The sequence below is a fragment of the Chelonoidis abingdonii genome, chromosome 20, assembly GCF_003597395.2.
Source record: "Chelonoidis abingdonii isolate Lonesome George chromosome 20, CheloAbing_2.0, whole genome shotgun sequence".
Lineage (NCBI taxonomy): Eukaryota > Metazoa > Chordata > Testudines > Testudinidae > Chelonoidis > Chelonoidis abingdonii.
In genome coordinates this window covers 4993536-5019793 of record NC_133788.1, presented here as the reverse complement: position 1 = coordinate 5019793, position 26258 = coordinate 4993536, and the positions used below count along the sequence as shown (strand labels likewise).

Below are 26258 nucleotides of genomic sequence, written 5' to 3'. Positions count from 1 at the left end.
TTATTCTGTGGAGGGGGTTGGGGGAGCGATGAACAGTGTGTGACTGGAGAACAGCTCCTTCAAGCAGGAACTGGTCATTCTGAAGCATTTGGGAAGCGCGTCATGGGTGCTACCATAAATAACAATCAGCCAGTGAGTTTAACGACTTGCACCATTTTCTTCCTGTCCCCAAACTCACATTACACTTCTCTGCTGCTGAGCCCTCACCTGAATTCTCTCTCTCTCTTCCAAGAGGCAGATTTCATCTGTCCAGTACAAAAGGATATCTGCAGAGTGCTCTAGAAACAGCCCTGATCTCCCCTCACCCCAACATGCCCCCCCTTTTATTTAATTTTACTGGTCTTCCACAACTCAGCTACTGCACAGAGATGCTTATTAGTCGCAGGACTGAATCCATCTCCCAGCAGCTCCCTGCTGATGTTAGCTAGACAGCTCAGTTGCTAAGCAGCTCCTGCTTCTTCAGTGCTGGAGGAGTCCAGTACCTCACAGAAGAAGCTGCCCGCCTGCCACCAGAGTGCCATAAACAGTGGCAGGAATTGGAAAGGAAGGGAAGGAAGAGGCCTTCATCCCCTCCACACCGACTGAACAGGAAGACCCTGCTCCTTCCACAGCCTCAGAAAGGAGAAAGAAAAAAACTTACCGTTTTCTTCATCTTCTCAACAAAGCTGCTCTCCCTCACCGAGGATGTTCTGAAAGACAGTAAAGGCCTCCCTTTCAATGGATATGTAATCCGAAGAGAGGGGGAATGGGGCAGTCGGGGAGCATGGAGCAGGTGGAGGAGGAGCCGAGGGGATTGCTACACATGGTTAGGGAAGAGACCTGCTTCATAGAGGTGGGATAAGGCTACAGAGGAGAGCGGCCTGGTGAACATGTCCTGCTGCCATTCACAAGGGCCCAGATGCATTAACAACCCTGAGATCCTACTTACATGGAACTTGGAACAGGACGGGAGTGATGGGGCAGAGAGGACCTTCCCTTGCCACCTTGAGAGATGAGATCAGCCCACTCCAAGAGCACTAGCAGTTGGATGATCCGCAAAATGCCATGTGCAGGGGAGACCAATGGGTGAGGAAGGATGGGGAGGGGAAAGTCAGCCCCAAAAGGAGATGGGCAGTAACTTACACTCATACATGCACACCTGTTTCCCCTCTTCTAAGCTCCCAACCCTGAAATGCAGACAAGACTCAGGATTACAAAGATCTATTGAACTAGCTGCACATACATGAACATTCTGCTCCCCGGTGCCTCCCCCAGACTGGGGAACACTGAGCTATGGATTGAGACTGAAACACTTATATTGGAAGCATAAACCTCTTCATGGTGGTAGGGCCTGACTACTTCTGTTCCCTCCTTGATCTTCACAAGCTATCGCCACTGGAAACCGAGAACACACAGTGAACACTGATGCTCCCTCTCTCTCAGACACTGATTCTTGGTTTAATTGTCCTAGCCACTGAGATTATATCACTGCTTTATGGGTCCACGGGTACACCCTCACATTGAGCAGTGGTGCTAGACAGACAGACGAGGACAGCAGAAATAATCAATCACTGGGGTTGGGGTGCCCATGGGAGTCAGGTGCCTAACGCACTTCAGCACTTTTAAAAATCTCTTTAGGCGCCCATCTGCGTCTTCAAGCACCAAAATCCCTTTGTAAATCTAGCTCAAGGACTATTTAATCTAGCAAGCAGAGCTCAGATAGACATCTGTAAACACAAAGTCGAACAGAGATGCTCAATCAAATGCTTTTATTTAACTAGTCCCAGAAGGTGCTCAATGAAGTTATACAAAGGAAACAATCAAAATGCTTTTATGCAACATCAACCACTGAACTCACTGCAGCAGGAAGAAAGTGCTTGAGTGGAGGAAGAATTAAAAAAAAACAACAACAACAACTAGTCACCTATATGAATAAAAGCAACATCTGCACTTAAGCTAGCTAGGATACAAACTACAAGGGGCTGCTACTCCTCATGCTTCTAAATCCATAGCCACGACACCAGCGTTGGATGGCCTAGCTAGATCAGTCAGAGGTGTGATGGGGAGACATCCCTGACCGACACAGCTGTGCTGGGCAAACCCCACAGAGCGGACACAGTTCTATCGATCACACTGCGCTTTTGCTAGCATAGCTTGCTTTGCTCAGCAAGGATGGGGGCCTGGGATAAGCACAATTTTGCTGGGATAAGCTGCATCCACACTACAAGTGCTTTGCCACTATAGTTGTACCAGCAAAGCGCTCCTAGTATAGACTTGGCCTGATTAAAAGCTGATCCCCAGTCTGGGATCGGGAATAAGCCCTCCTTCTCCCATCAGTGCTGCAGTGTTGGCCAGCAGGCAATGACCACTGCTGGAGACATGCTACCAGACTAGATGTGCAATTATTCTCTTTTGGTTTGGCAGTCTCTATGTTCAGGAAGCCTCAAGGACCCCGACTGGTCAGTCACAGGGCTTCTTCATCTCAAAATCCAGCCAACAAGCTGCTCGCTATTGCAAACAGACGTTCCAATTTGCACAGCTCCCTGGAACTCCCTCCCCGTCTCAGGCAAACTTCAATGTGACGCGAGCTCGGAACCTTGTGGCTTAACACAGGCCTCCAATTCAGATGGATTTCCACCCGAGTCCCTTCAAACGTCCTCTCTCGCCTCTTGGCTGAAACGATCCGTTCTGAGATTCATTATCCGACGAGGTTCTCATGACTGCCTTCCACCAACATCCCCTTCCTGGCGCTGTCCATGGGGCAGAGCTGAGGAAAACGCAGGGCAAGAGAAGGGAAGGATGAAGTTCTTGCCTCTCTCCAGGGGCAGTAAAGGGATGCTCTTTCATCAGTTTAGGCTTAGAGCAAAGTATGTTTTAAACACAACATTAACTCAGAAGGCAGGCACATCAGCCCACAGGCGCAGCTGCCCCTCATTACAAAGCTTCTAGGACAAGCCTGTGTCCATCTGTGGTTGCCGCTTGAGCCAGGGACTGGATGTGCACGAACAAGGCTGCTCTGCTCACAGAATGAGCCAGCACCACAAGCCTCCAGGGGTATGACACTGCTGTGATAAAAAAAACCCACAGCAGAAAGTGTCAGTGCCTGGGCCAGATAATTACAGTTCGCAGGGTCAAATGGCTACGTTGCAATTTTATAGTCCTGCAGCCCAAGCCCGAGTCACCTGACCCAAGCCGGCTGCGGGTCTTTGGTCACAGTGTAGATGCACCCTAAAACCAAACACCTGGAGACCTCTTTGGAACAGAGCTGTGCTTCCGTGACGGCTGATTACTGATCAGAGCTACCAAAAATCCCTTGCAAGCAGGCTGCTGCCATCTGAGGGCTAAAGTCTCCTCTCAGGCCTTGTATACACAGGGATTTCAGTCCCAGGTATAGACACAATGTACACTAGCATTGTGCAGTTTCTATCAGTGCAGCTTGCTCCACTTTGAAACAGGGACAAACTGCCCTAGTCCAAATAGTGTCTACACTAGGGACATTAGTGGCTAGAACAAGGTCTCAGTCACACCAGTGCAATCGCATTGGCCTCACAAGGGTGACACTGGTGTAAGCGACCCAGATGACTCTGGAAGTGAACAGAAATAAACTATATGAGAATGCAATCCAGACCCGGGAACCCCAGGAGAGGCGGTGGCTTTCTAGCTATAGTCATATTAGACACTGGGGTCTTTTCCCAGACAGCAGGATGAGTGCCAGCCAATTGCTCACTCTCATTCACTGCCTGGGGCTTTAGCCGCATGCAGGAAGCGAGGAACATGGGACGCGTTCCCATTTCCCTTTCACAGGGGAAGAATGCGAGGCTGGGTCTCCCGTGGGAAGAGAGGAGCCTCTGGGCAAAAACATGAGGCTTTGGCTTCTGACCGTGTGAGAATGTGCAGAGTTCGCTAACAGTTTCCTAACCCGCATGGCCCTGCGGGAGGGATCCTAGAGAATGTGTCTAAAGCCCTCTTTGCACTGGTGATGTGCTCAAATGCATCTCTCTCCAGGCCTCCTCTCCTCACCCCAAAATAATGAACTGCTACAGCTCCCCTCACTAGGCTCTGACTGGACCCTGTTCTCTTTGCAAGAAATAAGTCCCTGGCAGCTACAGGTTAGGTGTCAGGGGAGAAAGAACTGTGCAGGGAGGTCTAAGCTGTTAGAAGAAACCAGCATCAGACAATGATTGGATCCATGCAGACATTGTAATGTACACAGCAGCCACACTAGACCAATTTTAAGGGAAAGCCATCAGAGGATGAGGTTGTTAGAAGCTGTTACAAACTTAAGACCAAAAGAAAATATGTTTCCATACACAGTATGTAGATTGTGTATCTTATTTGGATACACACTCATCTAGCGTTTAGCTACTGTGGTGATGGGCGCTCCATAAACACAAACAAATTGAAGACAACAGGTTTTGGTTTTTACAACCCACTGCAGCACCCTGATCAAGCACAAGAACCTGAATGTGAAAATGAACAGAAACTGATCATAAAAGCCATACCAGAAGTCTATCTTCATTGCCCCAAAAGGAGAGAGAACCAAACCAGTAAACCTAAGGAGTGAAAAGTATCATCAATATGTACAATGCTCTTTTCTTTCTAATAATCTATGGTATGGTTTGTACCACAAGCGAGGAACCAGGCAGAGGGCGGGGGTGTTAACTCAGTTTAACCTACATCTTTAAAATATACAACTATACAGACTATGCTTCTCTCGCTCTTCCTACCAACATCCAAAAATGCAGAGAACCTCCCTGAGACTCTGCCTCTGGTTTGAGTTCAAAGCCAACAGTTCAAAAGAGAGAAACGCCAACGCAGCCTGATGAGGGTCTGGAAGTCTCCAGATCATAACCATCCACATCCCATCAGAAAGTTCCCAAGGCAGCAGCCTGGTTTAGTCACCCACTTGCAAGCTGGCACTAGGCATAAGCAGATTAAGCAACTGCTTAGGCCTGGAGCAGCTCCTGGGGTCCCCCTATTATTGGCATATATTATGGGGGGGCCCCAAAATATTCCTCCTTCGGATCCCCCAATGGCACTAACTTGTACGTATTTTTCAGCACAAGATCCCAGGTCCAGATGTTGCGCTGAGTCAGAAAAAGACAGGAACACCCTCTGCCCCGCTGGACAGAGAGCAAGCAGTCTCTTGTACTTCTCTGTCTGAGTAGCATGCCTTAGGCAGAACCTCCTTTCCCCTTCTCTTCCTGCCCTCAGAGTTCAGCAGGGAGATCAACATACAATTACATGCAGTTCTTAAGAGAGACACGGTCCTGGGAGTAACAGCTACAGTTTGCTTGATATGGAAGATTGACTCACCTCCCCAGAGCCAGGTCCTCTTGCGGGACCGAGTACAGACATCCCATGGTTAAGTCCGGAAAAAGGCAAACAAAAAGAATCCCACCACTTTTGTATCCGTCAGAGAAAGGAGAGATTTTAACTTAGCTGTTGAAAAACGTGCATGCAGGCCTTTCCATTCTGCACCTCTCGGAGCTTAAAGCCAAATCGCCAGTTGCCTTTTGTTACGGAGAACGGAGCCTGCACGCCAAGTCCCTGCACAGATCATGGTTGGAGCAGTTCAGTTCACTAGGATTCTCACCGGACGCTTTGAAAGTTACCAAGCAGATCCACACAACCCTGAGAAACTGCAACATCTGGCAGCAGTGGCAGAAAAGAATTAGGAGTCGAGAATGAAACCTCCCATGATTCTCTGCAGCACACTCTCCCCCCACCCCCACCCCCACAACTTCCCTTCTGTATGGAAGGGGGGCATAAAACTCCCTCCAATGTACCCTTGTTACCTCAGCAACAGTTTATATCATAGCCGCTTTTTCCATTTTTTTTAAAAAGGAAACCGTGTAGGGTGAGTGAAGCGATTCCAGACACCAGAGAGGCAGCGCTGAACGTTACTATGGTAGTGCCATCCATTAGGAAGAAAGGCTGTATTGATCATAGCGAGTTTGTTCCCTTTGGGGTCACATTAAATTAAATTAAATTAGAGATGCTCTCGCTCTCTCGTCCTCTCTCACACACACACCCCCGCCCCCTATAAGTTAACTAATCAAGCTAAGAAACTGGAACAATTCCTAAAACCAGGAAGCCCTTTAAATACAGGGAATGAATCTTGCTAACATTTGAGGATACAGATAAGCCAGTTTCCGTCCCAAACAATGCTGCAGGACAGATGGAAAATAATTACATACCATCTAACCTGTCTCAACGTATTCTCTGTCTCACAAATACCACAGCAGAGAAACGCACTAGGGCATGGCGAGAAATCTAAGATCATGAAAAATGCATATGCTGCCTTGCAAAGAGCTAGTTCTCCAATAATTCCATCCAAAGGCAAGTTGCATACTCACTGGTCCCTGAGCCCATGGAGATCAAAGGGACATTCTTCTCTAATGACATCTGCAGAGCAGGCGCTCTAAGATTGCTACCCTAATGGTTTCAATTAAGTCTGTGAATGGTCAAAATGCAAGCACACTTCTCTAAGTTTCACTGTGCTAGCCTGCCGTGAACGGCCAACTATACTGTGCATTTATACACAGTCTTTTGTACAAAGATCTCGAGCATTTTACAAACATTAAGCCTCACATCCCCTCCTGGGAGGAAATTACCTTCATTCTGCAGAGGGAAAGCCGAGGCATGGAGGAGTCAAGTGACTTGCCCAAGTCAAAAGAGAAAGTCAGCGACTGAGCTTTGAAGTCCTGATTTCTATTTCTGTGACCCAGCCGTGACAGAATGCTACCATTCCTACCGGGGCACATCGCATATATTGCTGGATGCTCTCCATCCAATTCAGACTGTCCAGAACAGAATCTTTGGCTCAAGCACTGTTTCCCTAGTGATCATCATAATCTCAACAGCAGCATTTGGTATCAGAAACACAGCAGTAGACTCCCACCACGCATGGCCCAAGGAACCATCACATCCTATTCTGCATTATCACAGTCAAGAGAACATTTTATGACTAACAAATCTAAACATCCCAGCAGCAGCTCATACTAACTAAATCCTTCTGGGAAGTAACAGTGCACAGACACCTCCAGCCTCCCTCCCAACTCCCGGTTTCCGCTGCTCAGTTTGTTTTGCCTGGAGATCTGGGCAGGCTGTAACCTCTAGCCCAATGCAATTAGAGAAGAGTCTTGATCTGCAGCATTCTCTCCAGCAGGGCATCTAGGGATTATCCCCTTTGAAATCTGGATAACTACTCAAATTCTTCACTTACTGACAACATCACCTCAATTTGGGATTTAATCCACCTCTCAAGTAGTAGCATGTTCATATCCAATATCTCTTTTGGACTAATCTATAGCTCTCTCCTTTCACGGGCAGAGGTGAGGTCTTTTTATCTGGCCTCTTCCATCCATCATTGCAACTGATTAAATTCCATCCCATGAGTTTAGGCTACACACTAAATTGCTCCATAATCAGCAGACAAACAGACACGGCAACAACAGAGAGCCAGCAACCTAACTCAATGCTTACTGCCCTGACACACCCAGTGGATGCTGAGCAAATAGCTAATACCCAGGAAGATGACATGCAACTGATTCTTCTTCTCTTTAAATGGACACAGCCCTCTTGCAAATGTCTAGCGCCAGTGAAGGGTTAGATTGGTAAGTGACATGTGAATCAAAGCACAGTGAAGAACTCTACCAAGGAAAACAACAAGTGTAATGTGCCTACACTGATTTTCATGACTTTAAAAAACAAAAGAAGGGCACTGCTGTGGTTACGGGCTGAACTGAGAGAGGTAGGAAACAAACGGCAACTTTATACCGTCATAGGACAAACATGCCCTCGACAGTCTGAGGAGTAGTATTAAGACAATGCAACCTGGGAAGCCTTCTGCCAGCCATGACGTCTGCCACCACCAGAGAGAGATGACGGAGCCTCTTTAAGCCAGAGTTACAAGAGGAGAAGGCAGAAAATCCAAGCCCTGAATAAATCCAACACACTGTAACGATAAAGGTGTCTCGGCTTACGTCATTGGTAGCCTCAGCCAAGAGCCAACTGCCCTTGTGGGCCTGATTCTCAGAGGCACTGAGCAATTGCAGCTTGCTCTGAAATCCAAGTGAGTTGACAGTGCTGAGCATTTACTAGGATCAGGCCTTCTGAGTCCTGCCTGGTTAATATATCAGCTGAGGATGGCTGACTAGTCAACCCATTATCAGGGTCAGGGTAACCCATCAAGAGGGCTAGGCTAGCTGCCAGAGTTAGCAGTAACTGATATGCAAAATCAGTGCATTGCAGAATCAGTCTATTTATCAAGTAGGAAACCCTACCCTGGGCTAGAGGATGGGAGGGAAGTAAGTCCCCAGATAAAACAGCCTTGCTCATTCGTTTCCCTCCAGATTCCAACTATCCTAAAAATGGAGCTGCAACCACAAGCACAGGGCCCCAATCCAGCTGCAGCCTCTAGTTTTGCCTTTGGTGGCACGCACACAGCTTCAGGTGCCACTGGCTTATGGCTCGGGCAACTAGTAAAACCATCTAGGCAATTTGCTAACATGCCTTATGAAGCGTCTGTCAGTCACTGCAGCAGAGCGGACTCTGGACTGCATGGGAAGAAGCCACTTCGAGGCTCATTTCCCAGCCCCCTTTACTATCAAAATAGATCAGACTTACTGAAGTTGCAACATGCAATTGTGCCAGCCACACCAATCACGGAGCAACCTTCCAAGCTGCATTCATTCAGTTGTTGGAAACGGGCAATGTCCCAATGGGCAGGAGATGTTCCCACTTCAAGGGAAAACAGGAGGTACTGCTCTTCCACAGCCCCTAATGACCCCTGCTGGGGAGCACCAGTGCAGCCACACAAGGACGACAGCGTGGTGTGAACGGTGCAAAACTGCTAGAACGAGAATAAGTGACAGTGCAGGATAAAGAGGTGAAAACCCAGTGAACCGACTCCCACTGGCCCTAAACCTCAAGCCACATTCTGAGCTAAAAGCCCACCTGCCTTGCCCAGGTTTAGCGGGGAACAGAACGGAGAGTGTGTGGCTGGATCCAGGCCTGATGCTCTGTGTGGAATGGATGGCATGTTCTGCTGGGAGACACAGAAGGGCTGCTAGGACATGAGTTCCTCTCATCTCAGAGACGGTCCTGATGAGATCTGGAGCCTGATTCTCCCCAGCCTTGCAACTAGTGTAGTCATGGACATCTGTGCAAAGAGAGTGTGAAAAGTTGCCACCCAGACAACAGTGTTTTACACAGATGTAAATGACGACACAAGGCACAGGACAGGGGTGAAGGTGGGGGGTAAACCAGGCCCTAGAAGATGGTCAGTGGCTCTCAGCCCCAGAAAAGAGTCGGCCAACATCACAAAAATAAATAAAAAGCCTCACAATGCCAGCAGTCTCTGCTTATGGGCAGGACAGAGGCTCACTGCACTAACCACCCGCCCCTTCACTTTCATAAACACCAAATCATCTTCTCCACACAAAAATATACAACCAGAGGCAACAAGACTCTTGCAGATAAAAGGGAGGGGGCTTTGGGATGCTCCTTCCAGCCAAGGGGCCATGATCTTACAGTTAAAGCCTTAATACAGGACCAAGCTATCTGAGAGGCCATCACTGCCCTCTGTCTTATTGCAGTGCCTGAGATCAATCGGGTTAATACTGCTGGCCACCCCATGATATGCAACAGAGGATGGGAGATGGGTTTCTCCCACGATCCTGGCATGCCCTCTTCCTTCAGTGCACATCAAATGGGATGTGCCAGAGACTCCGTGAAGTCCTTTAGGGATCCTGCTAATTGCTACTGATTTTAAATGGAAGATGGTCACATACTGGACAGGCAGGAGCAAACAGCCCAAAGCAAGCTAGATGAATCTCAGTGTTCCTCTAGGGCATGTTTCTCTGCAAAGCGCAGGACCGTCTCCTTTGAAGCTGTGTGCGATTCGCATTCATAAGAGCTGTCCCTGGGAGTTTTGGCAGATGAGGAGACAGGAATCTAGTTCGGCATCCCAGTTTGAGTTCCCTCGCTACTCCAGCTCCCATCCTGATAGATCGGTTCTTATTAAACACCGCAGAGATGAAGGCTGGCACAGATAAATACACCAAGGATGACCAGATAGCAAGTGTGAAAAATAAGGGGACCAGATAGCAAGTGTGAAAAATAAGGGCGGGGGGGGGGGGGAGGTCGGCTGCAGGGGGGGGGCCTCAGGGCGTGCGGGGGAGGACGCAAGGTGGAAGTTTCGCCTAGGGCACGAAACATCCTTGCACCGGCCCTGCACACACACCTCTTTGCCCCAGTGACTTCATTGCAAGATGCTTGTGAACAATGTGGGTTCCTTCCTTTAAACGTCTAGCCACAGAATGAACTTTCCTCCTCCCAACCAGATCCATTTTCCTAGGGTTTGTGTTACTAAGCCATGCTGTTTCCTCTCTGTTAGCGTGTGACATTTTGCACCAGGGATTTCACAATCCACCTCGCTCCCGGCCTCAGGGCTTGTCTACACTGCTGCGATGGAGTGCTGCGCTGTAACTCCCCAGTGCAGCTGTTGCAGGCACGAACTGAAAGATTTCTAATCCATGTTACCATCGTCCTCTTCTGATGGGATTATATGAATGAGAACTAGAAACCTTTCCGCTCCTGCTCACAGCATCCACACGGGGGAGTTACAGCCCAGCAACTGCAGGGCACGGCCTCAGTTATGCCTAACACTGAGGCGAGATTAAAGCAGTGGCAGGAGACTACCATGAAGCCCAGTGCACTCATTTTCACCTGGGACCCACATAAGAGCACAGGAGTGAAACACCAGCCTCACCCAGAACCCCTGTCCTTCAGTTAACTCACTCTGCAGCAGATCCAAGAGTTTGGGAAAGATAAATAGAGACAAACACTCATTTCTAGTGCCCAAAGCAGAGTTGGCGTTACATTCATAGTAACAGAAGCATGGCACCCTTGCTGAAATTCACCACTGTGCAGAGGGCCAACACAAGGCATCTATGGACCACTTACACCTTGTGTCAAGGGTACTCATTTGACCATGCTATGGAGCTCTCTTTCCACAGGCATTCTGCGATAAACTGTAATTCTTGCAGTAGTGAAAGGATGCTTCAAAGGAAAACACACCACTCATCACCAGCATGGGACCTCCTAAGAAGTGGTGCATGGTAGACAAGGAGAGGAACCCATTCCACCCAAACTGCTAATGCATCATCACATTTGATATCTTAACACCACTCGAAGGCAGGAAACTGGGCAGAAACCAAGCTTCAGCCTCCTTGTCTGTATGCATTCTGTGACTGCATGACAGACCCCACCAGAATACTGGGGACCTGCAATTTACAAAATATTTACCTTGCAAATAATTTCTATTTCACAAATAAGGTGAAATTCGTTCCAAAACAGAGGCCAAGTCACCAAAGCAACTCTTATGAAAAGGTCTTGGTACACCCTGTAGTCATCTTGGACCAGTGAAGTGTCTCTAAGAGCTACAGTCTCACCAGGTGAGGTCAAAGGCAAAGAAGATTGAGGCTGATCCTCCTGCTGTGTAGTGGGCGGATGTTCCAAAGCTTGCAGGCCTTGAACATTTTGCTCAGTACCAAAAACATCCTCCTGGGACTCCTCATAGAGCGTGGTAGGAGAACTAGGAGGCTGAGGAACCAGGATCTGGAAACTAGAAACATGCCCCATGGGTTCCAGTAACGCCACTGGTACAGCATAGGACCCCAGCCATGAGTAAGGTTTCCTTCCTCTGGAGTGTCTCTGTACCTCCAGTGGGTACCAGCAACAAAGCACTCCTCTCCTCTGTCAAGGGAGTTGTCATCTGTCTCAAGAGCAAGAGGCATAAATGCCTTCCTCAGGCTCTGAGCAAGACTCCTGAGTCAGACGATCACAGTGGTGCCATACCAAGCGGTGCCGAGGTCGAGATGCACTGTTCTGGAGCCATTGGTACATAGCTCTGAGATATCCAAGTAGGTTTATCCCAGGACTGCATCGCTTGAGAAAATGCCAGGAGGTTGGAGGTTTTATCCCCTGGCAGTGCCAACTCACTAGCTTCAGGCAAGTCCAGAGCTGGGGCCTGAGGATGCACCATCACCGAGTGAGCTGCCTCCTGTACCATCAGTGAGTCTGGCACCCAAAGGCAGAGTAGATCTCGTATAGCCACATGTGCCTCTGGCATCGTTGGTACAGAGATACTTTCCTGTTGTGGATGTTGTTGCGCAGAAGTAGTTGGTACCATGGCAGGGATCAGTTACCAGACCCCTGACATGAACAGGTCAGCACAGGTAGTGTCTCTTGCCAAAGGACCTCTTCCTCTGTCCTCCTGAGCACTTACTGGTGGACAGCACAAGGGAACCATGTCTTTTAGTTGAGCTAAGTCTCAGCTCCTTGGACAAATCAGCTCCTTGGCATGGGGAAGGGGACTGGTGCCAACGTCCCAAGACAGTGTCTGGAGAGGCATTCCGCACCCACACTGAAGCACCCTGTGCTGCATGCCCCAAGCGGTAAGGCTCAGAAGGCGGATGTAGGCCAGCCTCCATCTCAGGTTCTCTTTGTTTGAAGTTGAAAGTCCCTGCAAATTTGGCAGCAGTCCCTAATGTGACCCTTGCTGAGACGCTTTAGGCAGGTGAAATGAGCATAACTTACCGGCACAGATCTTTTGCAGCCATCACAAGGCTTAAACACTGGAGACTGCGGCATACCCTAGTATTGAGGGTCTGCGCCCGGTACAAAAAGGGAATTGATGCGCCAGTAAAACAATCCAAGCAACAAATGAAACATACATTAAACTAGCAAGTGCCAACTATTTATAGTAAAGCTGAGAGATTCCCCAGAAGGGGATAAACTGGCAGAAGGAAGCCAACACACTCCGATTACCGATCGCAGGTAGTAAGAAAGAACTGAGGGAGACCCGGGCAGCTCTACCCTTTATACCATCATGCGGCAGTATGAGGCAACAGAGGCCGCAAGTGCAGCCCCAATGGGTAACGTTAAGGGGGAAATCCCTGATTCTGGGGCACTGGGCACGTACATACCTGAAGGGGAATGGACATGAGATTCTGGGGCCTGCATTGTGCAGGAGGTCGGACCAGATGATCATAATGGTCCCTTCTGACCTTAAAGTCTATGAGTCTATGTGCACTCAAAGAACTCTGAACTTCTTAGCTTTTGTGGGTCTGACACCTTGATTTTAAGATTGCATTAATGAAGCTGGGCTTTGTTTATAAAGGAGAAAATAAAAGGACAATGACTAAAAGTGCTGATGGGGAGAACTAAGGAACTGGCTGGAGGGGTACATGGGGCTGAGACCCAGCCCCAACTAACACTGAGGAATACTGTGCCCAGGGCGAGCGCTCTCAGTATGTTCCCTGATCTAGAAGAGTTATAACGCTGTAGGGCAGATACCTGAAGCCCAAGAAAGTCAGGCACGAAGACAAGTCACGGTTAAACCCCTGAATGCTTGGAGTGCTTGTCGGATTCAGCAAGTAATAAAGGAACTTTCCCAGATGTGATGCTCACATTGCCAAAGGCAGAAGCGACTGCTAAGCAGTGCAAGGTACAGCCTGATACTTTCAGATAGGCTGCTCCTGTCCTGCTGGAGGCTGGCACCAGTAAGGGGAGTAACAGCCAGGATGTGGGCCATTGTGATTCATTGGCCAGCATTGCCACCTTGCTCTTATGAGGTGTTACAGAGACAGGCAAGTGTAAGACAAGGAGAGGGTGAAACGGCCCACAAATAAATAAAGGAGACGATCATTAACTCTCCTCCTCCCTCTAATACCTGTCAAGAGCAGAGAGATGTGGGGCAGCTCTCTAAGCATGCACAGCTGGCATAGCAAGCACTTGCAAGAGAATGAATTTGGCTCTTTGGGTTTCAAAAGCATTCAGTTAATCCAGCTCTATATTCTGGTCACAGGCCCGTGGGTCATCTGATTAGTTCTGTTAATGATTCCTCTATGCTGGAAACTATAAAGAAAAAAGTACCCTGATGTTACCCCACCATGCCAATCCTTTTGTGAGGTGCTCTTTGCCCCAAACAAAGGCCTGTCTAAGTGATTATTGCTTCTCTGACCTTCCCTCCCCTCTCCTCCCACTGTTAGAGAGCCTCCTTCCACCCATACGGCCCCACATCACAGTTCTTCTGAAGGAGGATCCCTTTGGAGACATCAACCCCACTCCTTAGTGGATGGAGTCAATACTGGGCAATACCATTGCTGCTGCATGGGAAGGCATCTACTGAATCTACACTGCCACCCAGGAAATTCATTTGATTCCTGGTGTCTCACCTTCCAGGCTGGCAGAAATCAAAGCAGTGGATGACAGTAAAGAGAATAACCAAACAGGGCAGCCTTTTCTCAACTCACTCTGGAAGTATGTTTAAAGGAGAGGCCAAGTACAACGGCTGGCACTGAGGCTGACTTTATTCCTGTTCTACATGGCACAGTTATGAGTGGCAAGCCTCCCGATCCCACCCTACAACTCAGTGGGACAAGGTAAAGACAAGCACTGATGGTACCAACTAACTACTCTCTGGTAGCTGGAAATGCCAGCTCTTCCCCTCCTGGAATCCCAGAGGTGTGAGGCCAGCCTGGTTTTCCCACGTTGGTTGGTAAGAATAGGATTTACATGCTAATCTCATTTAACATAGAAGTTACACAGGAGTGTGAGGCGGGGAAAACAAGGGGAACTGGAGAAACTTTATAACTGTATGTGATGGGGCACACAAACCCCACGCTGGAGAAGAAAGGGTTAAGGAGCTTCTCTGTGCCCAGGCAGCCCCCGCATACACATACCTGCAAAGCCTGCACAAGCTGGTAAAAGGGAAAGCCAAGGAACTCCGTGGCAGAGACAACAGAGGTGAGCTGACCTGTGCTCTGAAGTCCCAGGAAGGAACACCACAGGGGCACCTGCTGACTGAAGCCAGGTGATACTGACCTGACTCGGCCTGCAAAGCAGGGACTGGTGACTTTTTGAAGGTCAGAAACTTTATCTGTGTGTATTCAGTTATTTACTTTACCCTGTGGGAAGATAGGGTACTGGCAGGAAGTGATCCAGGGAGGCAGCTGCAGAGCACCCCAATGTGCAGGGCTTAGCTGCCAATCACTGGGGCCCCACATTGGTGCCCAGTGGAGAGGGTGGGCCCAGGCTCCTGAAAAGGAGACAACAACAGAAGTCTATCGCTCACCAAGAAACCAAGTTGGGAAGACCCTGCAGGTAAGAGAGTCCACTCCCAAGACCCTGATGCAAGGGGGGGAAGGCCTGAAGCCCTTGCTGACTTCTGAAGACTTTATCATTGGACTCTGTGTAACCCGAAAAAATTAGACTTGAACATGTGACCCGGCCAGAGTGCTGAGACACTGAAAGGACAGATCACCACAAGGCGACTATGTAATGAGAAAGGAGATCACCCAGGAGGAAGACAACCTCCCACACCCCTGCCTGACCACTAGGTGTGACTGGCCGTGAGCATTCCCCTTCACAACATACCAATGCAATTTAGAAGCACATTCATCCCAAGTTCATCAGGACAGTCACTTACGTTGGCTGGATTTTGGTGAATTCAGGGATTTCTTCCTTTTTCTTGCGGAAGAGGAACCAGTAGGAAAGGAGGCCAACGATGACTGAGAAGAGGAACACGTCAGTCATGCTAAAGAGAGTGCCCTCCGGGACAGCGCTCTCAGGAGGAGGGAGAGTGGAGTCCATGGCAGAATCCCCCCTGGCAACCGGCAACACTAGAAAGGGGAAAGAGAAAAAAAATAAATTACATGTAATGAAAGTGCAAACAGTGCCAGAGCATCACAGAATGAGATGGGAGAGACCCAGGAGAAGAAGACCAACCAGTACATGCTGAGTCCAGTATCGCTTTGAATGTCCCAATAGCTAGCCCGTCCTTTAGGAGATCATTCTACAGCCTAATGCATCTCACTGCGAAAAAACAGCTTTTTGCTATATTCAGCCACAATTCCTGCTTTCCAGTTGTTTTAACCCCAGCCAGCTTGCACTCCATCCTTGGCGCGAGCACATTTCAAACAGCTGTAGCCTTGTGCCTCTCCCAGAGGTCCTGATCTGGGTCTCATCTACGTCACTGGCAAAGCTTGTGACGGGAGCCAGATCAAACTCCCAGCTGGCCCTTGCCTCAGCAATACATATTCTGGAGGAGTCAATTCCTCCAGCCACCCTGATTGTTTTTGTTGCTCTTCTCTCTTGTATCTTTCTGGGCCAGACTTCACTGCCATCTGACTCAACCACACCAAAGCCACAGAGAGCCTGTTACCTTCCTCCACAGTGGTGCGATGCCTTGTTGGATGCACCCTCAAGCTGCGTTCATTTTTGGTTTGCTTTAAATCCATGTCTAATTTGCCCTCCACTAGCACCTCTAGGTCCCTGTTGGCACTACCGCATTCACATTCTCATTCCAGATGAATCCCAGTTGGTTCATTTTTGTCCACTTTTCTATTCTCTCTAGTAAATCCTAGGTCCGTTTATAGTAATGCCTTTGCACTCATTTAGTATCTGTCAGTTTTAATACCTAGCCCAGGGGTAGGCAACCTATGGCACGTGTGCCGAAGGCGGCACGCGAGTTGATTTTCAGTGGCACTCACTGCCCAGGTCCTGGCCACCAGTCCGGGGGGTTCTGCATTTAAATGAAGCTTCTTAAACATTTTAAAAACCTTATTTACTTTACATACAATAGTTTAGTTATATATTATAGACTTATAGAAAGAGACCTTCTAAAAACATTAACATGCATCACTGGCACGCGAAACCTTAAATGAGAGTGAATAAATGAAGACTCGGCACAGCACTGCTGAAAGGTTGCCGACCCCCGTTCTAGATCTTTAAAGTAGTTAGATGAAGACAGATTTCTGAAACGACAAAGAGCAATGTAATGAATTGGATGGGACTGTTCAAGGAACACCTCTGTGTTGATTTGCATGCAATTCATTGTGTGCTACTGATCTCTTATCAATGATTCTTATTTCAGCCAGCCACCCACCCCTGAAAAGCGTCAAAAAAACAGCTGATTGTTGTGAGCACAGTCGGGCTAGCAGTTCCCCTGATCCATCTGGTTAAGGTACTTATTTGGCCTTCATTACCTCATTAGTTCAGTGCCTCACAATCTTTAATGTATTTATCCTCACACCACCTCTATGAGGTAGGGCAGCGCTATTATCCCCATTGTACAGGTGAGGAACTGAGGCTCAAAGAGGTTAAGTGACTTGCCCAAGGTCACACAAGGAGTGTGTGGCAGAGCAAGGACTTGACCCCAGGTCTCACGAGTCCCAGGCTGCTGCCTGAACTACGGCCATCCTGCCCTTCGAGAATAAAGAGCTACTGTTTTTCCTCCTCCATTGCTTCTCCAAGCTGCCAACTCCTCTTAATCCAGTTCCACATTGGAAGACTAGTTTCATGATGGGTAGAATAGAGTTCTTAGTGGGCAAGCAGATGATTAACTTGAACCATGATCCATGGGAGCAGAGTGGCTCCTTCCCTTAGGATCAGGCACTCTGCCAATCCAGACGACTATGGACATTCGAACATGTTGTAATGAAGGCCAAATAAGTACCTTAACCAGATGGATCAGGGGAACTGCTAGCCCGACTGTGCTCACAACAATCAGCTGTTTTTTTGACGCTTTTCAGGGGTGGGTGGCTGGCTGTTGATTCTGTAAAGTTGACAGAGGGGAAGAACAGGCAGCAGAGGTCTTTGCAATGGTGGCATCACATTAGGAAACTGGCAGAGTGGTGATTCATAGATCTCAAGGGAACATTGTAATCAACTAGCCTGACCTGCTGCATGACCCAGGCCAGAGACCTGCCCTAGAATAATTCCTAGAGCAGATCTTTTGGAAAAACATCCCATCTTGATTTAAAAACAGTCGGTGATGGAGAACCCATCACAACCCTTGGGAAATTGTTAGTCATTCTCACAATGAAAAATGTACACCTTATTTCCAGCCTGAATTTATCTAGCTTCAACTTCCAGACTTCAGCTCATGTTAGACCTTTCTCTGCTGGACTGAAGAGCTCATTATTCAATATTTGTTGCCCACGTAGGGACTTGAAGACAGTAATCACATCACCCTTTAACCTTCTCTTTGCTAAGCTAAACAGATTGCACTCCTTGAGTCTATTATTGTAAGGCAGGTTTTCTAATCCTTTAATCATTCTCAGGGCTCTTCTCTGAACCCCCTATCACCATCCTTCCTGAACTGCTGGCATCAGAGCTGGATAGAGGATTCCTGAAGCAGCTGCACGAGTGCCAAATACAGAAGTAAAATAACCTCTCTGCTCCTACTTATTATACATCTCAGGATCACATTAGCTCTTTTGGCCCCAGCGTCTCGCTGGGAGCTCCTGTTCAGATGATTATTCACCACAGCCCCAAACTGTTTGCAGAGTTGCTGTTTCCCAGGATAGAGTCATGGAGGTAAGGCCGACATTCTTTATTCTTAGATGCAGAACTGATGTGAATAAGTTAACTCCTACCCCTACCCCCCCCTCCCAATGGACTGGCTATATCTACATTGCAATTAAACACCCATCACTGGCCCACGTCAGCTAACTTGGGCTCATGAGGCTCAGACTATGGGGCTGTTTAACGGAGGTGTAGACATTTGAACTCAGGCTAGAGCATGGGTTCCGGGACCCTTCCTCCTCGTTCGCAGGCTCTGAAGCCTAAGAAAGGGGGTGGGCCTCAGAGCCTGAGCTGCAACTTCAAAGCACTGTCTGTACAGCTGTTTTAAAGAGGTAGCACAAGCCCCACTCATCCAAGTCTGTCGACCCAGGTGGGTAGGCTTGCTCCAAAATGCTGCGTAGACACACACTCCCAGAAGCAGGGGGCTGAATGATCCCTCTGTTGTGTTTATTATCAAAAACATACTAGGAAACGTTACCGTAAGTAACACAGATCAGTTCCTGCTGAAAAAAGCCTAGCCAATTAATGTAGAGTCTCCCCATCAGCTTACTACAGCTCACCACTTCCACTCTCTGCATCCAAAGAGCTCTCATTCAAATGCCAGAGCCTTAGGAGTAATGATGCTATGGCACATAAGGATAATCAGAATGCTCACTCTACTCCTTCCCAAGCAATGTAAATAAAGCACCATCTGTTCTGAAGTTTAGGCAAAGTCACTGCCTCGCGTTAAAGAGACAAATGCCAAGCGATAGCACAACCAAGAGCAATTATAGCACACAGCCCTGCCTGAGACCAAGAAGCCAAGTTCAGTTCCAGATCTTTTAGCTACAGCTGGCTTCTGTCCAGGCATTTGTAGGAGGCGTCAATTACAGTGCGATCTGGGCTTCAATCGCAAACCACACTGCACAGCTGGAAGTTTAGAAGGAAAACTGTCTAGTGCAATAGGTGGTGAATTTCAAAAGCCACTTGCCCTGTCCCAAAGGGAGAGGGTGCAGCCACTGGACACAAGCTTCCATAATACTGTTTCCACCTTCTTGCACCAGCTCAAACTCCTAAAAAGTGAGGAGAGATTTATTCTGCTTCTTTGAAATCCTTCAGGATGAATGGTACCGTATTTTCCAAAATGTTTCAATCACTATGAGAGAGACAGGCCCACTCACCGACCCACGATCCTCGATCTCCCACTGCAATTTATAGTCACCAGCTGTTCAATAATGCAGAGCAGGGCAGTAAGGGGAACACTACTGGAAGCACAACCACCAGGCAAATGGAGGAAGGCAGAGGTCAATCACCCAAGCTGAAATCTCGCCAGGGCGGAGGTTAACAAGCTTGCAAGAAGTGTTGTAGAAAATGTAAAAGTCAAAAAGAATCAAACGCTTGATTTTATATCTTGTCTGGAAGATGGTTCCACCACAATAACAGAGTCCCTGCACACCGTATGGGGAAACTGGTCCAGCACTGAATGACAGGGAAGTGTGCCACGTATACTGAATCATCAATACCACTCCAGGCAGCCCCTGGAGCTTGTCTCCTGTTACAAGTACTGGACCAGTGCAAGTAACCATAGCTCACAAGATCACAGCCTGAGGCAGCATGGTTTTTGCATGACATCCTCCAGAAAAAATGGGATGTGTACATTAGCATAAAATTCACTCGCTTGGAGGCTCTCTGAATTGCCAGAGATTACAGTCCAACTTCTCATGGATCCAAGCCCTGACAAAGCCTGTCCATTCACGCTCAGCTCATGTGCCCTAGATTCTCAAAACACACACTTCTAAACAAGAGGTTCTCTCTCATCGAGGTCGGGGGGAGGGGGGGTGGCACATGCAGACATCGGAAGGGAAAAGTACCTATTGGTACCAGTGACTTGGACTGGCACAGCTTTGTGAGGGCAGGATGAAATGGCTTCTTCTAGTGCAGCGTTTCTCAAACAGGGACACAAGGGGCTTTTCTTGCGGCTAGAGCTTCCTGAGTGGTGATGGGGGAGGCCAAGGCAGTGGCCCCTCCTCCTGGGGCCACCAGCAGGCCCTGCCCCTCTCTGGAGAGACAAACACTGGAGGAGCAGGCAGCCACTGAGTTCCTGGAGGCAGTGGGGTCAGACTTCAGCCCTGGGGTGGCAGGCAGCAGGCTCAGGTTGCACGAGCTCCCACCCCCGCCAGGCCCAGGGCTTCAGCTCCAGTCGCTAGGCTCTCATCCCAGGGCTCATACCCCTCCCATCGTCCCTGGCCCCCGCTCCCACCTCCCCATCCAGGGCTTAATTTGTGCCTGGTCTCGCCAAGGCTAAGGCCACGTCTAGACTACGCGCCATATCGGCGCATTAAAATCGATTGCTCTGGGATCGATATATCGCGTCTAATCTAGACGGGATATATCGATCCCTGAGCGCGGTTCTATCGATTCCGGAACGCCACCAACCCCAAAGGAGTTCCGGAATTGACATGGCAAGCCGCGGACATCGATCCCGCGCAGTGAAGACGGGTGAGTAAATCGATTTTAGATTTTCGACTTCAGCTACGTTATTCACGTAGCTGAAATTACTTATCTAAAATCGATTTTATCCCGTAGTGTAGACCACCCCTAAGTAAAGCTGCTGTGAAAAGTGATCTTTGTATGCTTGTTAATATCACTTTTCACAGCAGACTTAGTAGCTAACTGGAAGGCTGTGAAAAGTGATATTAACATATTAATTACACTTTTCACAGCAGCAAGCTTACTAGTTATACCATTAAAAAAAACATGAAAGCAAAAGAAACAACAAAAAATACAAGAACGTGCAAAGCATCTTATTTGTGTTTCTATTCTGTTTAGGTACAATAAAGAAGAGACACAATTTTACATTATTTTTATTATTGAGACTGCAAAAACAAAAACAAACAAACCTCTATATAAATAAATTACAATGACATGGACATGTATATGTCCATATTTATTTGTTTTTCCTAAAGTTAATTATTGTACATACTCATTCATAAGCCGAATATTTTTGGTAAAAATGTGAGGCATCAAAGAGTGGGGGTCGGCTTATAAACGAGTCAACACCAAAATTTGATGATTTTAAACTCTGTGGAATCATTGGATTGTTGTTTTGTTTACCTGGAGCGTCAGCAGGTGTGGAGCCCCTCAGCTCCCTGTGGCCGCGGTTCGCCATTCCAGCCAATGGGAGCTGCGGGAACGGCAAAAAGCGGACACTGGGAGCTGAGGGGCTCCGTGGCCTTTAAACACTCCAGGGTAAACAAAACGTCCAGGCCCGCTAGCGGCTTACCCTGATGGGCCAGGAGCCCAAGTCTGCCAACCCCGGAAATATAGCGCCCGCTTATGAAAGGGCCACACAGTTTTTGCTATTTTTACCTAACCAAATTGAGGGCGGGGGGCGGCTTATAAACAAATGGGCTAACAAACGAGTATATACACTTTGAGGCCACCAATAACTTTGTGGTGAGAACCCTTCTAGTGGGAGGTTGCTGTGGGACTATGGCCAATCACTGAACAGCGCTGATGTAGAAAGTTACAATTCAGCACTTCAGCAGAGGGTGCAGAGAAGCACATATACACTTCGCAGTGACATTTGACAGGCCTTTCAAGTGCACCACTCAAGGAGCTTTGCCCTTCCAACTTCGCAAGGCTAGTGCAGGAATCAAAACAGAACAACTGATTCTCAGACATGCTCAGAGTTTTAGTTGACTCAATTTAAGAATGCGACTCTACTCTGAGGAGTGACTGAAAGCGACATCATGGGGCTCATTGTCTATTGCAGGGGTCGGCAACCTTTCAGAAGTGGTGTGCCGAGTCTTTATTTATTCACTCTGAGGATACACTTGCAGCTGTATAGCGCTGCCATGGGAGTGCTGCTGCAGCAGCAGTGTTTTGAAGTGCAAGTGTGGCCGCAGCACCAGCGTTGGGAGAGAGCTCTCCCAGCGCTGCAGGTACGCCACCCTCCCCGTGGGGATTAGCTTGCAGCACTGGGGCACTGTTTACACTGGTGCTTTGCAGCGCTGTAACTTGCTGCGCTCAGGGGTGTGTTTTTTCACACCCCTGAGCAAGAAAGTTGCAGCGCTGTAAAGCACCGGTGTAGCCAAGGCCTGATTTAAGGTTTCGTGTGCCGGTCATACATTGTAACATTTTTAGAAGGTCTCTTTCTATAAGTCTATAATATATAACTAAACTATTGTATGTAAAGTAAATGAGGTTTTAAAAATGTTTACGAAGCTCCATTTAAAATTAAATTAAAATGCAGAGGCTCCCTGGATTGGTGGCCAGGACCCGAGCAGTGTGAGTGCCACTGAAAATCAGCTCACGTGCCACCTTCAGCACCCATGCCATAGATATCCCTGGTCTATTGCCTGGATTTCCTAAGAGAGAAGAGTTTTTTCTAGCCACTGGCCCTGCAAACTAACTCTGAGACCTGAGTGTTAACCGTGAGGTAAAGTTTGGCTTTATGCATCACCACAGGTTGCCCTGAACCAACTGAGGTGGGTCACACCATAGATGCAATTGCAGAGTATGCTTTATGATAAAGCCTCTGTAAATGGAACATGGTTGTCAGAACGATGCATGAGTCAGGGAAAAATCCAGCTCTCTCACACTGCTGTACTTGTTCTTCAGTATTAATTGGCCCAAACAAACTTATCTGTAAGCAAATGAGACACTGAGTCATCTACAGCTGACTAGAGCTAACAAGTTTTAATTCTGACCCCACCTGGTTTCTTGTTTCCAAGGAAAGCCCTGCCTTTAACACCTTGAGTTACTGTTTGGATAAGATACATTCTCATACACACTTCTGTTTTCTTTAATTCTTCCTGCCTTATGCCCCCGTTTAGTCTCAACTTCTCTTTAAAGGTCTCAGCAAAAAGTACATATGGAAGTTGCTGACTCTTACATGGGAAATTGAACATGGTAGCTGCTTGTTTTAAAGCCCCGATCTGCCCAAGAAAGGAGGAAGTGGAAGGCCTACTAACAAGTAGGCAGCTGATTAGATAGATATTTCCGCAAGGTGCATTTTTGCCAGTCCATGCAGAAAATAAAGAGGGTCCCCAATCCTGCAACCCCAACTCATATTGGAGTAGCTTCATGGGCATCGGTGGGGTTACACATGAGGAAGGACTGCAAGACCGAGCACTAGATGTCTCACCCACCCTTCGTAACATACACTGTTCCTTTGCACAAAGCCAAACCAGCATTTCTACTTCAGAGACTCCTATCACTTGTGTCTTTCAGGGGGGATTTCAAATAGGCACAACCTAAGACACCTTAAAAGGCCTGATTTATAGAGGGTGGACACATAGAACTTTGAGCCCCTCTGAGGTGACTGAAGGCATGAGGCACCCAAAAATAACCAATCACATCTGAAAACTGGGCCTTAAATCTCTGTGAGCCTCTGTTCCCATTGGTGAAGTGAGGTCTATTTCCTTTTCTGCCTTGTCTGTTTAGACTGTCAGCAAAATGGGGACCCCCCCGCACCTCACCTGGGACCTCGAGGCAGTAATAGACTATAATTAAGGTACTAATGGGGGGATATGTTAGGCAAGGTTATATTTTAGCCCATTCAGCTTTGAAACGGTCCCTTTTCAGGCTTAGAGCTCTGTATTGTGTTAGATTTAGAAGGTCTGGTCTCTAAACACCACGTATAGTTCAAGTCATTGTGAAGTCACGCAGAGACGTTCTACAGCAGTGAACTCATGCACATTTAATTTGTCTTTTAATTAAAAGTCATCTAACTTCACTGCCTGACATTTCATGAAATCGGGAGCACCAAAGGGCCCGATTCTGAAAGGCGCTGAGCACCCTCCACCATTGAGTTCAGAGTCAGTGGAAGGTGCTCAACACGTCATAGGACCAGGCCCTAACACTAGCAAATTACTGACAATTAAGTCATTAGTACAAACACAGTCCCTGGCAGAAAATGTCCTGAAAAGTTGCTGGCAGCGTAAAACATCTGGCAACTCTGGCACACAGCGCACGTCAATGATAAATGGAGATGCACAGACATCCTTGAGAACAAGAGAGCCCTCAAACTCAGGTTGCTTGGCACAAGGTACAGAGGCCTACCGCCAGGAAGTAAAGGAGTTTTCCTGTCCCTATTTCAAGGATTTCTCTATCACAGTTGTTTTGTTCTCTATCTGTACGGAAAGTTTCACTCCCCAAAGCTGACTTTGGGACTGATCAGACTTCAACAGCAGTTGTGGATGTGCAAGAATACAGGTTTAAGCTACTCATCCTGTCGCCATAGTGGGGCTCAGACTGTGGTATTGAGCCCTTGCTATGCTGTTACTAGAAAAGAATCAAATCTCAGAACATGCCCCAAAAGCCCAGAGATGTGAAAACCAGACCAACTTCCTAAAAAAATAAAAATAAAAGTTGTGGCTTTTTGCAATGTAAACAAAGAGGCCCTTTATTTATACAAACATCTGTGACCAAACATTAATGGAAACAGACAGTAGAGACATTGTTGAAATCACATATATTAAGTTAGTTCACTTTCAGGTTATATAATCATATGACTGAAGAGCCGGAAGGGACCTGGAGAGGTCATCTAGTCCAGCCTCCTGCACTGGGGCAGGACCAAGTACACCGAGACCATCCCTGACAGGTGTTTGTCCAACCTGATCTCTTCTCACTTGCACTGGTGTAAATCGGGCGTAGCTCCACTGACACCAAGTTACATGCATGCATGAGAAGATTCAGGACCGCTGCACAAAGCGAAGCTCCAAGCTACTCTTCTGGGTTTTCCCTCCTTTTCTCTAACTGGACAACTCAAGCTCTGCTCATTTCAGTCTCAGAGTTTTCAGGCAATGGATCATCCAAGATACGTTGCCCTCAGGTCTGCAACTCTGCCCACCCCATAGACTAGCCACGTAAGGTAGAAAGGCTCCAGTTCCATTCACAACCACAGTGCACCAACGAAAGGTCTCTCCAGAATCTGGTTCCATATAATCACTGCCTTTGGCACCTTTGGTCCAGGGGTTTACAATGCAGAAGACAGAAGAAAAGAGATCCAGAGTGAGGTTTTCTGCACCATTACTCTTCTCCCCTGAACTTTTATTCTAAGCAACAAGCCAAGCTACTCATTGTTTCCAAACATGAAAAATCAGTGGCAGCAGCCACCTGTAGGAAGTTGAGATGGAGACTAACCTAGGAGACTGCTGGCGGACATGTTTGGCAACACGTACACAGAGGCCTCTTAAATTAGGAATTTAAGAGAATAGTTTCAGTTACCCAAGATATACATTCCAATCATAGACAAGAGTCGGAGAACTGATAATGGATCCCACCACACAGATATTATGTGAAAGTCCTCACTAGTTGAGTGCTGTGCTTTCTTTGTGGAAAGGTGGTCAGAGAACAAAAACTATCACCACGTCTAGCAGTGGCTTCAACAGCATAAGGGCAAACACTAACAGCCCCCGAGTCCCTGTTCAAAGCTTTAAGCGAAGTTCAATTTGCTTGAAAACATTTATTTTGAGATTGAGTTGTTGAAGCAGAAGTTCCAGTCAGAGCAACACGATGGCTACAGAGAAAACGCTGACGCAAGTAACCAAAGAAAAGGGAAGGTGAAGAAAGTGTGCTGCCAATATAGAGAATCAGAGCTAAATATCTGTGGCAACAGACAGGATGACTTGGCAGATCCACACTCCATGGCACATTTCTGCAGCCACATGATGCTCCTGAATCAGAATGACTCACACATCGATACCATTAATAAAAAGGAAGTTGAAACACAAGGCTGCAATAATTCCCCACCCCAGGAACCTTGGCATTGCTAAGAACATGAAGGATTACATCATCACTGCAGAAATCATCTCCTCTCCCAGTTAGGATACAACTGAACTTTTCCCCAGCGTGCAGCTGAGGAGCAGAAATGAACACAAAGATAAGGGCCAGCAGAACCACTTGCTCCTATTTAC

The 26258-nt window shown here is 47.7% G+C and overlaps 1 protein-coding gene across 4 annotated transcripts in view; it reads right to left on the bottom strand.

Annotated features, from left to right (window-relative positions):
• POR (cytochrome p450 oxidoreductase) overlaps positions 1–26258 on the bottom strand; it is a 61062-nt gene that overhangs the window by 22616 nt on the left and 12188 nt on the right. For 3 of the 4 annotated variants that reach the window (XM_032789644.2, XM_032789642.2, XM_075073966.1), the window contains exons 2-3: positions 15479–15671; positions 641–689 (exon numbers count right to left, since the gene is read on the bottom strand). In XM_032789644.2, the coding sequence (XP_032645535.1) occupies positions 641–689; positions 15479–15642 (213 nt within the window). In that variant the 5' untranslated portion in view covers positions 15643–15671. Of the gene's footprint in view, positions 1–640; positions 690–5295; positions 5395–15478; positions 15672–26258 lie in introns of those variants that run through there. The other variant, XM_032789645.2, reaches the window with a different exon arrangement.